Genomic DNA, 16,097 nt, shown 5'->3' on the forward strand with positions numbered 1-16,097 from the left:
ATTCATGACATTTCATAAAGAATGAAATCAGTATTATACTGACTGCAAAGGTGAATTTACGAAGGCAGCATGGGATCATTTAGTTGGTAAGAACAATTATGTTGACATTTTACGCAATGCACAACTTGGAAATACCTCATGCTCTGCTTATTAACGTGTAGTATATGAATATCTAAATATGTGTTAACTAGGTTTGTTTTAATGAACATTGTCGGAGCACTGTCCAGACAATTAATTCAGAAAGCATGTAAGGTAGATGATAGCAAAATCGACCAACATCATGTCTTGATGTAAAAAGAATGGTATGAAATAAATTTTTCTTTGAAAATGAAGCGGTACTTGCAAATGTGACTCACGGACCCTGGCGCAGTAGATATGTCAGTTTAGCGTGGGAAAGAAAATGTATCTGGCTGGGGTATGAAGGTGGCAAAATGAGGTGCATCAGATAGTCATGAAGAGCAAAGACTGCCTGGAAAATGAAAATGGGTCAGTCTCCAGAACTTTGTTGTAAATGGGGGTCTCTCAGTCTGATTCTGTATAAACATGTGTTTACAATGTTTATTCAATTGTTCAACATGTTCGGAACTGCAATTCATTTGAGAAACGTCTGCAACAATTTTGTGAGAATATGGTTTGTTCTTGTATCTTAAATGTGTTGAAAATTATTAAAAACATCCAAAATTTCAGCGCCATTTTGTGACATGGCAATGTGTCTGAACATGAAGTGATCATAAACAAATAAGTACAAACCTGATTAAAATCCAGTACATACAGACCTGATCTACGAGGGTCATTCAATAAATAAGGTGAATTTTTCGGTATAAGGACTTCTAATACAGACAGAAGCTTACTTTTTTTCTTTTTTTTCAACGTAGACTCCCAGCACTGTCACACACTTTTCCCATCTGTGCATAAGCTTCCGTATTCCCTCAGTGTAAAAATCTTTGGACTGATGTCTCAGCCAGTCGCTCACAACACTTTTGACTTCATCGTCACTTTCAAACTTCGTGCCTCTCGTGAACGCTTTCAAGGGACCAAACAGGTGAAAGTCTGAAGGGGCAAGGTCTGGGCTGTAAGGGGGATGAGGGAGCAGTTCCCAGCCTCCTCTGTTTGTGCTCTGGAGTAAGCATCTTTGGCACCCACCGGCAGCTGACCTTCGAGTAGCCAAGGTCATCATGGACAATTTTGTGTGCTGTCCCAACAGATAAGCTCAAAGTCCTTGCAATGTCATCCTCTGTCACCCTTCTGTCAGACTGAATGAGGTCATTGACTGATTCGATCACCTCAGGAGACCTCACTTCTGTAGGCCTTCCAGGCCTGTCTTCATCCTCAACACTGCTCCGTCCTTCTTTAAACAATTTAGCCCACTTGTAGACATTTTTTCGGCTGAAACATGTGGCACCATACACAGTTGACATTCTCCTATGAATTTCAACTGGTTTGCACCCTTCAGCAACCAAAAACTTGATAACTGACCGCTGTTCAATCCTGGAGCATGCTTCTTAGTCGGCCATCTTTGTTAATCGCCAAAACTCTCAAAGTTTTTTTTAATCTGCAAAACAAATCAAATCCATGTGAAAAAGAAGTAAAACAAAAAAAATATTTAAAAAAAAGTAAGCTTCTATCTGTATTAGAAGTCCTTATACCGAAAAATTCACCTTATTTATTGAATGACCCTCGTATATTCATTCGTTGTGATCATATAACATTGATCATCAATAAAAAAAAAGGAGGAGTTTGTATTATACTCCATGTTTGGTGTTACATATACTTACCATGTCAAACTGATGCAAACTAGGCCTATGGTTTGCTCTGTCTGGCCAAATTTCGCGCGGCTAACAGTGAAAAGACGCCCCTCTTAGTCTGGCCCGCTCTTAGCCAATCAAACGCCTCTAACAGCTATAAGCGCTGAATCATTCCGTGGCCATGAACGAAAAAGCCCCATGAGAACCACGGCGGAGACGCGGGGACGGACGGGCGGGCATTCGAGTTTGACATGGTAAGTATATGTAACACCAAACATGAAGTATAATACAAACTCCTCCTTTTGGTGTCATATACTGTACCATGTCAAACTGATGCAGAATTTAAAGCAAATGGAGGAGGGCAACGCCTACTGGTTCGTATGGGGAGCCCTTGTAACTGAGACGGCAGTGTTAGCCGCGACAAAGGAAATCCCCTTGGAACCGTCAGCCCTGGTCATACGGAAATCCCAGAGGTAGAAGTTGATGAAGGGATTCTCCGACCGCCAGAAGGCTGCCTCCAAGACATGCTGCAGTGGCACCGAGTGCTGGAAAACAGCCGAAGTGGCTATGGCCCGCACTTCGTGTGTTCTGGGATTAAGACAACTGATATCCTTGTGTGCATGAGAGTAGGCTGTACGAATGACTTGGGAAACCCAGCGGGAAATGGTGCCTGCAGCGATGTCTTTCTTGTAATTCTCATTGAGGGAGATGAGAAGGCGCCTCTGAGAAGAACGCCTATGGCGAGATCTATTCCAATAGTATTTGAGACACCGAACGGGGCAGAGATGCCTATCTTCATCATCTTGGGCCAGAATATCAGACAAAGGTCTGACCCTCAGAGAGGGGGAAGGGACCTCGGGGTCTTGGTTCTTAGCCAGAAACTCTGGAAGGAAACGAAGAGTGATGGAACCATCTCTGTGGAATGCTAGATCTTGTGGCATACCACTAAGACCATGAATCTCACTTCTACGACGGCCAGTGGCCAGCAACAGAAGGAAAGTGGTCTTGAGAGTGAGCAGGTCAAAAGGAATAGTCCCCAATGGCTCAAAGGGCTGTTTTCGAATGAAATCCAGCACCAGGAACAAGTCCCAGAGGGGCACTCTTCTGGGATTCCTAGCTTCCTTCAGAGAGGCGCCCCTAGCCACCTCTCTGAGCAGGAAATCAGCTTCAAAAGCGGGGCCACCTAGCTGTTTGATAGTGGTACAGATGGCAGACCTGTACCCTCTCACAGAACTGGCAGACAGGTTGAGAACCGAGGAGCAGTGAGCCAAAAAGTTGGCCAGCTGCATGCTCGTAGGGTTAGTAGGGGGAATGTTCTGAGCTGCACACCAACGCAGCCATTTCTTCCAGCGAAAGTCATACAAAGTCTCTGTTCCCTCCCTCCTGGCTTTGGAGACTATGGAGAGGAGGTCGGAGGAGGCACCCCCTTTGGTCAGCGCGGCCGACACAGAGGCTCACCGAGGGGTGGAAGACTTCAATGGTGATGCTGACAGTTCCGACCGCACAGCAGCCACGCGTGCAGGTGGAGCATTTGAGGATTGGAGTGAGGAATGCCCGAACGAGGCTGCCTCAGCAGATGAGGTTTGGTTTCCAGTTCCAGGGGTGGAACATGTGTCAGGGACTGAAGGACCGGGAACCAGGGCTGGGCTGGCCATTTCGGCGCAATGAGGATCAGCTGCGGGCGTTCCAACCTGGCTTTCCGTATCACCTTGGACAGGATTGGAAAGGGAGGAAACGCGTAGGCAATCAGACTGCTCCAGTCCAGAGAGAGAGCATCCACTGCCCATGCTTCTGGGTCGGCGACCGGAGAGACGTAAGTGGGAAGTCTCTTGCTGAACCTTGTCGCAAACAGGTCCACCATCGGCCGGAACCACTGTTCCCACACCCCTTGCAGGGTGTCCTTGTCCAGGGTCCACTCTGTGTGTATGACACTCTTGGACCTGCTGAGAGCATCTGCCAAAATGTTGTCTTTCCCTGCTATGTGTCTCGCTGAAAGTGCAATGCTCTTGCTGTGCCGCACCATTTCAGCGGTAGACAGAAAGAACAGGCTGATCATCCTTGGGGATTTAAATGCCCGCGTCGGCACTGACTTCTCCTCATGGCCAAAAGTCCTAGAACAGCACGGCACTGGCAAGTGCAACTCCAACGGACTGCTTTTGCTCTCGCTCTGCGCGCAGCATGGACTGACCATCACCAACACCCTCTTCCAACAAGCGGACAAGTACAAGAACACATGGATACACCCCCGCTTCAAGCAGTGGCACATGCTGGACTATGTGATTGTCCGGCAGAGGGACAGATGTGATGTTTCCATTACACGCTGCATGAGAGGAGCAGTCTGCTGGTCGGACCATCACCTGGTACGCAGCAAGATAACATCAGACTTGCACACAAGCTCCAACCAGCCAGGCAGAAACCCCCTAGGAAGCTGAACATCCACCACCTCCCTATCACCAAGGATGTGCTGCAGCAGCAAATCCAAGTAGCTCTCCAAGAAATTCCTGCATCAACTGATGTAGAAGAGGTATGGAGCACCTTTAGAGATGCTCTCTTTAGAGAGCCACAAAAACTGGCTTGACGAGAATGACTCTGGAATCTCCAAGCTCCTGAATGCACTGCATATACGGCATCAGGATCACATTTCCGATAAAGACTGCCAGAGGACGGAGAACCAAGCAACTTGTACAGAAGAAGCTGTGTGAGATGAATAACACCTGGTGGGAGAGAAAGTCCGAAGAGCTTCAGTCCGCTGCTGAAGACCTTCCATGATGGTCTCCGAGCTGTGTATGGGCCGAGAGTGACAGGATTAACCCCTGTCCGAGCCTTGGACCAGACCACCCTCCTGACAGACAGGAAAGACATCCTTGCCCGCTGGGCAGAGCACTTCAACACCCTCCTCAACAGGGACTCGTCCGTATCTGACAAGGTAATTGCACCCCTCCCACAGCTACCAGTCAATGACTCGCTAGCTGCCCCTCCCACCAAGGCCGAGACCCAGAAGGCCCTGAAGCTGACAACATCAGGAAAAGCACCAGAATGGATGGAATCCAGGCCATCTACAAGTATGGAGGAGAGGTGCTGACAGACAAGCTGACTGCCCTGTTCCAGTCTATCTGGGAGAGAGGGGAGGTCCCTCAGGATTTCAAGGATGCTTCAATTGTCCACATTTACAAACGGAAGGGAGACAAAACATCCTGTGATAACCACCGTGGAATCTCTCTCCTCTGCATTGCCGGCAAGATCTTCGCCCGCATCATACTGAACAGACTGGTTGACCATGTCTCCAACACAGTCATCCCTGAAGCACAGTGTGGCTTCTGCTCAGGCAGGGGAACATGTGACATGGTGTTTACTGTACGCCAGATGCAAGAGAAGTGCCGTGAGCAGAACAAGGAGCTCCACATGGTCTTTGTAGACCAGACTAAGGCCTTCGACACGGTGAACCGCCGTGGTCTGTGGAAGATCCTCCTAAAGTTCGGCTGCCCAGAGAGCCTAATCCAGTTGACTGCGTCTTTCCTCCACAATGGCATGCAGGCGAGAGTACAGGAAAATACGGACATGTCGGATCCGTTCCCTGTGGTAAATGGAGTGAAACAGGGCTGCGTCCTGGCACCCACACTGTTCTCCATTCTGTTCTCTGCCATGCTGATTGACACCTTCCAAGACTGTGACCAGGGCATCTACATTCAGTTTCGCACATATGGCAAACTTTTCAACTTGCAGCGACTCTACGCCAGGTCCAGTGTGTTTGAGGTTGAGGCACTGTTGAGAGAATTCCTCTTCGCTGATGACTGCGTGCTTGCTGCACACACCCATGAGGACATGCAGTTCATTATAGATAGGTTCTCAACCTCCTGCAGATGCTTTGGACTCACCATCAGCCTCAGCAAGACCGAGTCCATGTACCAACCGGCTAGCTCACAGAACGCCAGTGCCTCCCCCCCACCTGCAGTCAAGATCAATGACACAGAGATCAAGTCAGTCGACAAGTTTTGCTACCTGGGCAGCACCCTATGCAGCAACGGAGCCCTTGATGCAGAAGTGATGCTGCGCATCGCCAAGGCCAGCTCCGCCTTTGGCAGACTCAACAACAGGCTGTGGAACAACAAAGGCATCAGGCTCAGCACCAAAATCAAAACCTACAGAGCTGTTGTGCTGACCACCTTGTTGTACTGCTGTGAAACATGGACGATGTATCGCCGTCACATTCAACAACTTGAGCAGTTTCACTAGAGATGCCTACGAAAGATCCTCGGCATAAAGTGGCAAGACAGGGTCTCCAACCTCCAGGTCCTAGACAGGAGCGGCCTGCCTAGCATCCAAAGCCTGCTGATCCAGTGTCAGTTACGCGTTGTCCGTATGACAGACAGAGGATCCTGAAGATGCTTTTGTATGGCAAGCTGAAGGCAGGCCACCATGAACGTGGAAGACCCTGCAAGCGCTTCAAGGACACCTTGAAGACAAACATCAAAGCCTGTGACATAGATATCGCTTCCTGGGAAACTGATGCCCTTGACCGCTCTCGCTGGAGGATGCTGTGATCTAGTGGCATAAAGACGTCTGAAAACAACAGAACGCTGGCCATTAAGGAGAAGCGTAAGCGAAGGAAGCAGGGCTCAACTTCTGGAGACGTTTTCCCTTGCAACACCTGTGGGAAGTGCTGCGCATCCAGAATCGGCCTCTTCTCCCATACGAGGACACACACCAACAGATAAGCCTGCCTGCCTACTCATCCGTCGGACCGACGGGAGACTCCATCTTGGAGTATGTCCAAGTTGTGATTTGCATAAAATATCAACAAAATTGTACTTACGAACTAAATGATCCTGTGCTGCCTTTGTAAATTCACCTTTGCAGTCGGTATAATGCTGATTTCATTCTTTATATGTCATGAATGGTAAGAAACTGGAAAACATTCATAACAGCGGATTTGCATCTTCTACCACTTTAGTATAAAATACATGAAATTGAAAATGTTTGTTTCCTTTTGACCCCAAAGAGCTCTGTTCCTAGCTTTCTGTTCAGAATCAGTTGTCTGCCGCAGTGACCCGCTCACAGATCAGCATCAGCTCGGCAGCAGTCAGTCACATGTACTGTACCGCGCTGAACGCTTTCCTCTGGTGACCCCTTATACCGCGCTTGCGTCAACTTCACATGTTCTTGCCTTGCAACTCTTTATAAGGCGTTCTCACACAGGCAGGTAATAAAAACATTGGATTCTGGACATTAAAAATCAAAATCTACTATGTTCCCGCCCCCCTATAGTGGTCAACTTTATATCAGTGTGATCAGTATGATTTATTCTATTTTATCGTAAAAAGAACGGTTTTGTTGCACATACTTTGACCTAACGCAAATTTTAATCAAAATTCCCTGGCCTAGTATTGAAGGGGCCGGAAATAGCCGTGATTTTGACAGCTCTGCTGGTGGTAGTGGAAGGGTGAGGTGGAGGTGGAGGAAGATTGGGGAGGGAGGAAGGTGGGCACAGCCATTCAGTACATTGCTCTCTTGGACTGACTACAGACAGGTCTCACAGCCATTCAGTACACTGCTCTCTCCATCGCAGGCAAGATACTTGCAAGGATCCTACTAAACCGCCTCACAGCACACCTTGACCAAGGTCATTTGCCTGAGAGCCAATGTGGATTCCGGAGAGAGCGCGGAACCACCGACATGGTGTTTGCTGCAAGGCAGCTGCAAGAGAAATGTCAGGAGCAAAATGCTGATCTGTTCTCCACCTATGTCGACCTCACTAAGGCCTTCGACACCGTGAGTAGAGAGGGACTGTGGAAGATCATGGCCAAGTACGGATGCCCTCGGAAATTTATTTCCTTGGTCAGCCAATTCCATGAAGGCATGCAGGCTCGAGTCCAGGACAATGGCGAAACATCTGCTCCTTTTGCTGTCACAAATGGTGTCAAGCAAGGCTGCGTCCTGGCTCCAACACTGTTCAGCCTCATGTTCTCTGCAATGCTTACTGATGCCTTCAGAGATGGCGATGTTGGAATCGGCCTAAAGTACCCAACAGATGGCAAGTTGTTTAACCTCAGAAGGCTTCAAGCAAAAACGAAGGTCATGACAGACATCATCAGAGACTTTGTGTTTGCTGATGATTGTGCCCTCAACGCTGGATCTGAAGCTGACATGCAACTCCGCGTCGACAAGTTTGCCACTGCCAGCAGGAACTTCGGCCTTACCATCAGCACGAGGAAAACTGAAGTTCTCCATCAGCCAGCCCCAGGGAAACTCTACGTTGACCCAACATCACAGTCAACGGTCAGAGACTCAGTGCGGTGGAGCGGTTCACATACCTTGGCAGCACACTGTCACGAAATGCGACCATCAACGATGAAGTGAACGTCAGGATTGCAAGAGCAAGCGCAACTTTTGGTAGACTCAATGCAAATGTCTGGAACAGAAGAGGCATTAGTCTTGAGACCAAGCTAAAGGTCTACAGAGCAGTAGTTCTCCCCACACTACTGTACGCCTGCGAAACTTGGACAGTGTACCAATGACATGCCAAGAAGCTGAACCACTTCCACACAACATGCCTCAGGAAGCTACTGAACATCAAGTGGCAAGACAGGACCCCAGACACAGAGGTGCTCGCAAAAGCCAGCCTTCCCAGCATCTTCACCATCCTGATGCAGTCCCAGCTTCGCTGGGCTGGACACGTGGCGCGCATGCCAGACCATCGGCTGCCCAAAGGCTCTTCTATGGTGAGCTGCAACAAGGGAAGAGATCACACGGAGGTCAGAAGAAGCGCTTCAGAGATACTCTGAAAGTCTCTCTGAAAGCGTTTGATTACAACCCCGACTCCTGGGAGGAATCTGCAGTGGACCGTGACAAATGGTGCGCTGCTGTGCACAAAGGCACCAAGTTGTGCGAAGCTAACAGGACTGCTGCAGCTGTTCAGAAGAGGCAGGCCAGAAAGTCACGGGCAAACAAGCTCCCTGACAATGATATGCCTGTCTTTGTCTGCCCCAACTGTTAGCGAACATTTCGTGCGCAGATTGGACTATTCATCCATCTGCGCATTCACAGATAGATTCATAAGCATCCTCCCCCCCACCCCACCACCACCCTCCCCCCATCCCCCAGCTGGATGACAACGATGGTCATCATCGATCTCGATGGACACACCACCACACTGCTCTCTTGGACGGACTACAGACAGGTGTCACGGCCATTCAGTACACTGCTCTCTTGGACGGACTACACACAGGTCTCACAGCCATTCAGTACACTGCTCTCTTGGACGGACTACACACAGGTCTTATAGCCATTCAGTACATTGCTCTCTTGGACGGACTACACACAGGTCTCACTGGCCATCAATTACATAACACCAGCACGTCGGCACTTTTCTTCCTCCTTTTATCTTCCAGAAAACGGACATTCCGTTTTTGACCAAAACCTAAAATCAGTCTCAGGACAGAAGAGTTGTACCCATGTTTCCATAAGTCTTAAAGAAGTGTCTACAGCAATGGTCAGAAAGCCTGTACTTTTATTGTTGTACCCATGTTTCCATAAGTCTTAAAGAAGTGTCTTGGGGAATGGTCGGAAAACCTGTACTTTTATTGTTGTATCCATGTTTCCATAAGTCTTAAAGAAGTGTCTTCAGTAATGGTCAGAAAGCCTGTATTTTTATTGTTGTACCCATGTTTCCATAAGTCTTAAAGAAGTGTCTTCAGCAATGGTCAGAAAGCCTGTATATTTATTGTTGTATCCATGTTTCCATAAGTCTTAAAGAAGTGTCTTGGGCAATGGTAGAAAGCCTGTATTTTTATTGTTGTACCCATGTTTCCATACGTCTTAAAGAAGTGTCTTGGGCAATGGTAGAAAGCCTGTATTTTTATTGTTGTATCCATGTTTCCATAAGTCTTAAAGAAGTGTCTTGGGCAATGGCAGAAAGCCTGTATTTTTATTGTTGTACCCATGTTTCCATAAGTCTTAAAGAAGTGTCTTGGGCAATGGTAGAAAGCCTGTATTTTTATTGTTGTACCCATGTTTCCATAAGTCTTAAAGAAGTGTCTTGGGCAATGGCAGAAAGCCTGTATTTTTATTGTTGTACCCATGTTTCCATGTCTTAAAGAAGTGTCTTGGGCAATGGTCAGAAAGCCTGTATATTTATTGTTGTATCCATGTTTCCATAAGTCTTAAAGAAGTGTCTTGGGCAATGGTAGAAAGCCTGTATTTTTATTGTTGTATCCATGTTTCCATAAGTCTTAAAGAAGTGTCTTCAGTAATGGTAGAAAGCCTGTATTTTTATTGTTGTACCCATGTTTCCATAAGTCTTAAAGAAGTGTCTTGGGCAATGGTAGAAAGCCTGTATTTTTATTGTTGTACCCATGTTTCCATAAGTCTTAAAGAAGTGTCTTGGGCAATGGTAGAAAGCCTGTATTTTTATTGTTGTACCCATGTTTCCATAAGTCTTAAAGAAGTGTCTTGGGCAATGGTAGAAAGCCTGTATTTTTATTGTTGTACCCATGTTTCCATAAGTCTTAAAGAAGTGTCTTGGGCAATGGTAGAAAGCCTGTATATTTATTGTTGTACCCATGTTTCCATACGTCTTAAAGAAGTGTCTTGGGCAATGGTAGAAAGCCTGTATTTTTATTGTTGTACCCATGTTTCCATAAGTCTTAAAGAAGTGTCTTGGGCAATGGTAGAAAGCCTGTATTTTTATTGTTGTACCCATGTTTCCATAAGTCTTAAAGAAGTGTCTTCAGTAATGGTCAGAAAGCCTGTACTTTTGTTGTGACTGAAAATGCCTTTTTTTTAAGTACAATACATGCCAGCATACAGTCACCCTTCTCGCTTGCTCGCTCAACAAGATGGCGTCTCCGTCAACTTCTGATCTTGTTGCAGAAAGGAGCCCATACCACAGACATAGACCTCCCTGATCTTGTTGCAGAAAGGAACCCATACCACAGACATAGACCTCCCTATCTTGTTGCAGAAAGGAACCCATACCACAGACATAGACCTCCCTGATCTTGTTGCAGAAAGGAACCCATACCACAGACATAGACCTCCCTGATCTTGTTGCACAAAGGAACCCATACCACAGACATAGACCTCCCTGATCTTGTTGCAGAAAGGAACCCATACCACAGACATAGACCTCCCTGATCTTGTTGCAGAAAGGAACCCATACCACAGACATAGACCTCCCTGATCTTGTTGCAGAAAGGAACCCATACCACAGACATAGACCTCCCTGATCTTGTTGCAGAAAGGAACCCATACCACAGACGTAGACCTCTTGAACGCATGGTTCCAAAATGTCATACTGAAATATATCGGGAATCTTTCCTTCCTTCTACAACAACCCTGTGGAACTCTCTCCCTGATCATGTCAAGAATTGTAACTCTCTAAGTGCATTTAAACGCTACTTGTCTGCTAACGATTTCATTGTACCTATATAGTATTATTTTGGTGAACGTAAGGAACAAATAATTCATTGTCAACTCCGTCTTCAGATAAGTTATCTGACATGTTTCATCGCCACTAAGTGGATGATCCATTCTGCGATTGTGGCAATGGTAGAGAAACAGCTGAGCGCTATTTGCTATCGTGTCCACATTTTAGCGTGGCTCGTAGAAATACTGTCTTAAATCTTCCCCAAGAATATATTCAGATACATACTCTCCTGCATGGTAATTAAAATTTTCAACTTAACATAAACATGCTGATATTTGAAACTGTACACAAATTCATCACTGAATCCAGAAGATTTTAAGTATGCACTATTCTGGGTGTGCAGGTGTGACTCACTATATCTTCTATATTGAACATGTAATCTTTCCATACTTCCTGTCTAGTCGGTCTAATCAAGAATGATTATGTGTAATGTTGTTCCCTCTCCATGTGGATCTTTTTCTTCTTTTTTTCTTTTTTTCTTCTCTCATTTCTTTATCTTATTCATTGACTTCTTGTTTTTCTTACCTTTTCTGCTTTCTGTTGTGAACAATGTATCTTAAAAATGATGTTTATATTCATTGTAAATTCTTTAAATATATTAATCTCCACGGCTGCTCAAAAAAAAAGAGAAAAAAAAGGGAAACAATGTATGTCTGCAATGACTGTCATTTATATGCAGTTGGAAAATGTGTATTTCAACATAATTGCAATTGTGTAGCGTCCACCAGCCGTCAAACGAAACAAATGTATTTAATCACATTCCTGAGCACGATATAAGCTGTTAGCTTGTTGTTGCTCTGCTGTCTATCTGTACATGTGTGACATATTTACTGAATAAAGTTTTGTTTAAACCAACTTCGGCAAGTACTGTGGCTCAAAGTCAAATGCAAACTGATTCCATAGTGGATATCCACTGTGCATACACATTTGCCCATTCAAATGCTACAATTAGGAAGTGTCTATGGTTACAAAAGACTACTTTTGTAAAATTTCTGTTATATGAGAAAAACTCACCCCCTTTATGTCAGTTGTGAAAAAACAGATTAAAAAAAAGAAGACGATAAATCAGTCAATAATAAAGTGAGTGCTTTGAAACTTTGTGAAATGTTGGTCCAATCTACTCTGTATATTATCACAAAATTGCACCACTGTATGTAATTGCATTCTTGTTTAGACATTTTTCTCCTAGCATAAACAAACGGCCAGTACAGAGAGTATAATGAAGGAAGTTATTGGGCAGTATAGAATGAGTTATCATCTTGGGTGACACTCAGCTGACTGCAGTGTTATGGGGAAAAGATTGTTTTATTAAATATTGTTTTATTAACACCTGGACCTCATGGACAGGCAAGGCAAGGCAAGGTCTCACCTTGAAGAATCCGGCCACAGCGGCCGCTCCACACTTGTCACGGTGCATTCCAGCCATCACCCCGCCGGCCTTGATGTCGGCACCCCCTGTGTCATAGGTGATGCCCTGCAACACACCACAGTGACACATTCCACACCACAGTGACACATATCACACCACAGTGACACATTCCACACCACAGTGACACATGCCACACCACAGTGACACATGCCACACCACAGTGACACATGCCACACCACAGTGACACATTCCACACCAGTGACATATGTCAAACCAAAGTGGCACATGTCACATCACAGTGACACATCATGACATGTCACATCACAGTGACATATGTCGAAACACAGTGACACATTCCACACCACAGTGACATATGTCAAACCAAAGTGGCACATGTCACATCACAGTGACACATTCCACACCACAGTGACACATTCCACACCACAGTGACATATGTCACACCACAGTGACACATTCCACACCACAGTGACATATGTCAAACCAAAGTGGCACATGTCACATCACAGTGACACATCATGACGTGTGTCATATTACATCACATCACATATCAAATCACAGTGTCACGTCAAATTACAGGTACATAAGTCACATAAAAGTGGGATATGTCAAATCACAGTGTCACATGTCAAATTACAGGTACATAAGTCACATAAAAGTGGGATATGTCAAATCACAGTGTCACATGTCAAATTACAGGTACATAAGTCACATAAAAGTGGGATATGTCAAATCACAGTGTCACATCACAGTGACATGTCACATCCTCCTCCTATTACACAATACCTTCCTTGAGGTTTGTAATTGTACCTACTCTGTCACAGTTATACGTGACATCATACACAGTGAAACAACACACCACACACAGTGATACAACACACATCATACACAGTGAAACAACACGCCACACGCAGTGATTCAACACACATCATACACAGTGAAACAACACACCACACGCAGTGATTCAACACACATCATACACAGTGAAACAACACACCACACACAGTGATACAACACACATCATACACAGTGAAACAACACGCCACACGCAGTGATTCAACACACATCATACACAGTGAAACAACACACCACACACAGTGATACAACACACATCATACACAGTGAAACAACACGCCACACGCAGTGATACAACACACATCATACACAGTGAAACAACACACCACACGCAGTGATACAACACACATACTACACAGTGAAACAACACGCCACACGCAGTGATACAACACACATCATACACAGTGAAACAACACGCCACACGCAGTGATTCAACACACATCATACACAGTGAAACAACACACCACACACAGTGATACAACACACATCATACACAGTGAAACAACACGCCACACGCAGTGATTCAACACACATCATACACAGTGAAACAACACACTACACACAGTGATTCAACACACATCATACACAGTGAAACAACACACCACACACAGTGATACAACACACATCATACACAGTGAAACAACACGCCACACGCAGTGATTCAACACACATCATACACAGTGAAACAACACACCACACACAGTGATACAACACACATCATACACAGTGAAACAACACGCCACACGCAGTGATTCAACACACATCATACACAGTGAAACAACACACCACACACAGTGATACAACACACATCATACACAGTGAAACAACACGCCACACGCAGTGATTCAACACACATCATACACAGTGAAACAACACACCACACACAGTGATACAACACACATACTACACAGTGAAACAACACACCACACGCAGTGATACAACACACATCGTACACAGTGATATAGCACATCACACACAGTCATATAAAGCACATCATACACAGTGATAGAGCACATCACACACAGTGATATCACACACAGTGATACAATACACATCACATACAGTGATACAAAATCCATCGCACACAGTGATATCACACACAGTGATATAACACACATTACACACAGTCATACAACATATATTACACACAGTGATATAACACACATCGTACACAGTGATATAACACACATCACACACAATGATACAAAACACATCCTACACAGTGATATAACACACATCACACACAGTGATACAAAACATATCATACACAATGATATAACACACATCACACACAGTGATATCACACACAGTGATACAATACATATCACATACAGTGATACAAAATACATCGTACACAGTGATATAAAACACATCACACACAGTGATACAACACTTAGCACACAGTGACATAACACTCAGTGATAGAACACACATCACACACAGTGATATAATACACATCATACACAGTGATATAATACACATCATACACAGTGACATCGTACACAGTGATACAACACACCCCGCACACAGTGACATCACAAACAGTGATACAAAACACATCGTACACAGAGATATAATACAAAACACACAGTGATACAAAACACATCGTACACAGTGATATAACACACATCACACACAGTGATACAAAACACATCGTACACAGGGATATAATAAAAATCACACAGTGATACAAAACACATCGTACACAGTGATATAACACACATCACACACAGTGATACAAAACACATCACACACAGTGATATAACACACATCACACACAGTGATACAACACACCCCGCACACAGTGACATCACACACAGTGATACATCTCACATCGTACACAGTGATACAACACACCCCGCACACAGTGACATCACACACAGTGATACATCTCACATCGTACACAGTGATACAACACACCTCACACACAGTGACATCACATACAGTGATACAACACTCCCAGCATACAGTGACATCACACACTGAGATACAACACACATCCTACACAGTGATACAACGCATCACACACAGTGATACAACACACATCCTACACAGTGATTTAACACAGATCACACACAATGATACGACACAACTCATCACACTCAGAGATAGAACACACATTGTACACAGAGATACAACACACATCGTACACAATGATACAACCTATCTCACACATTGATACAACACACAATGTACACAGAGATACAACACATCACACACAGTGATACAACACACATCATACACAGTGATACAACATATGTTAAATCCTGGGTGACATTCAACAAACTAAAGTTGAATGATGACAAAACTGAAGCTATGATTATTTCCTCTGCAAGAATGTCCACATCTACTTGTTTTCCTGACTCCTTTGTGGTTGGTGATGCCACAGTTCAGTTTTCTAAATCAGCAAGGAACCTTGGAGTCATTCTTGACTCAAACCTCAGCATGCATGCTCAGGTAGTAAATCTGATACACATAGTTAATTGTGAACATTGTCGCATCAACTCTATCTGTCAGTACCTTTCTGTTGAAACTACTAAAACTCTTATTTCTGCTTTTGTGCTGTCACGAATTGACTGCTGTAATTCTCTTCTCATAGGCTGTCCACATAATATTCTTCAGCGAATTCAAAAACTTCAAAACAATGCTGCCCGTCTGACTCTCAGAGTCCCACGTACTGATCACA

General features: G+C 44.8%; 1 protein-coding gene across 1 annotated transcript in view; it reads right to left on the minus strand.

Moving 5' to 3' along the window:
• LOC143276892 (putative aminopeptidase W07G4.4) overlaps positions 1-16,097 on the minus strand; it is a 103,030-nt gene that overhangs the window by 40,776 nt on the left and 46,157 nt on the right. Inside the window, exon 10 of the mRNA XM_076581550.1 lies at positions 12,539-12,643. Coding sequence (XP_076437665.1) covers positions 12,539-12,643 — 105 coding nt within the window. The remainder of the gene's footprint in view (positions 1-12,538; positions 12,644-16,097) is intronic.

The sequence above is a fragment of the Babylonia areolata genome, chromosome 2 (assembly GCF_041734735.1).
Source record: "Babylonia areolata isolate BAREFJ2019XMU chromosome 2, ASM4173473v1, whole genome shotgun sequence".
NCBI classification, from domain to species: Eukaryota; Metazoa; Mollusca; class Gastropoda; order Neogastropoda; family Buccinidae; genus Babylonia; species Babylonia areolata.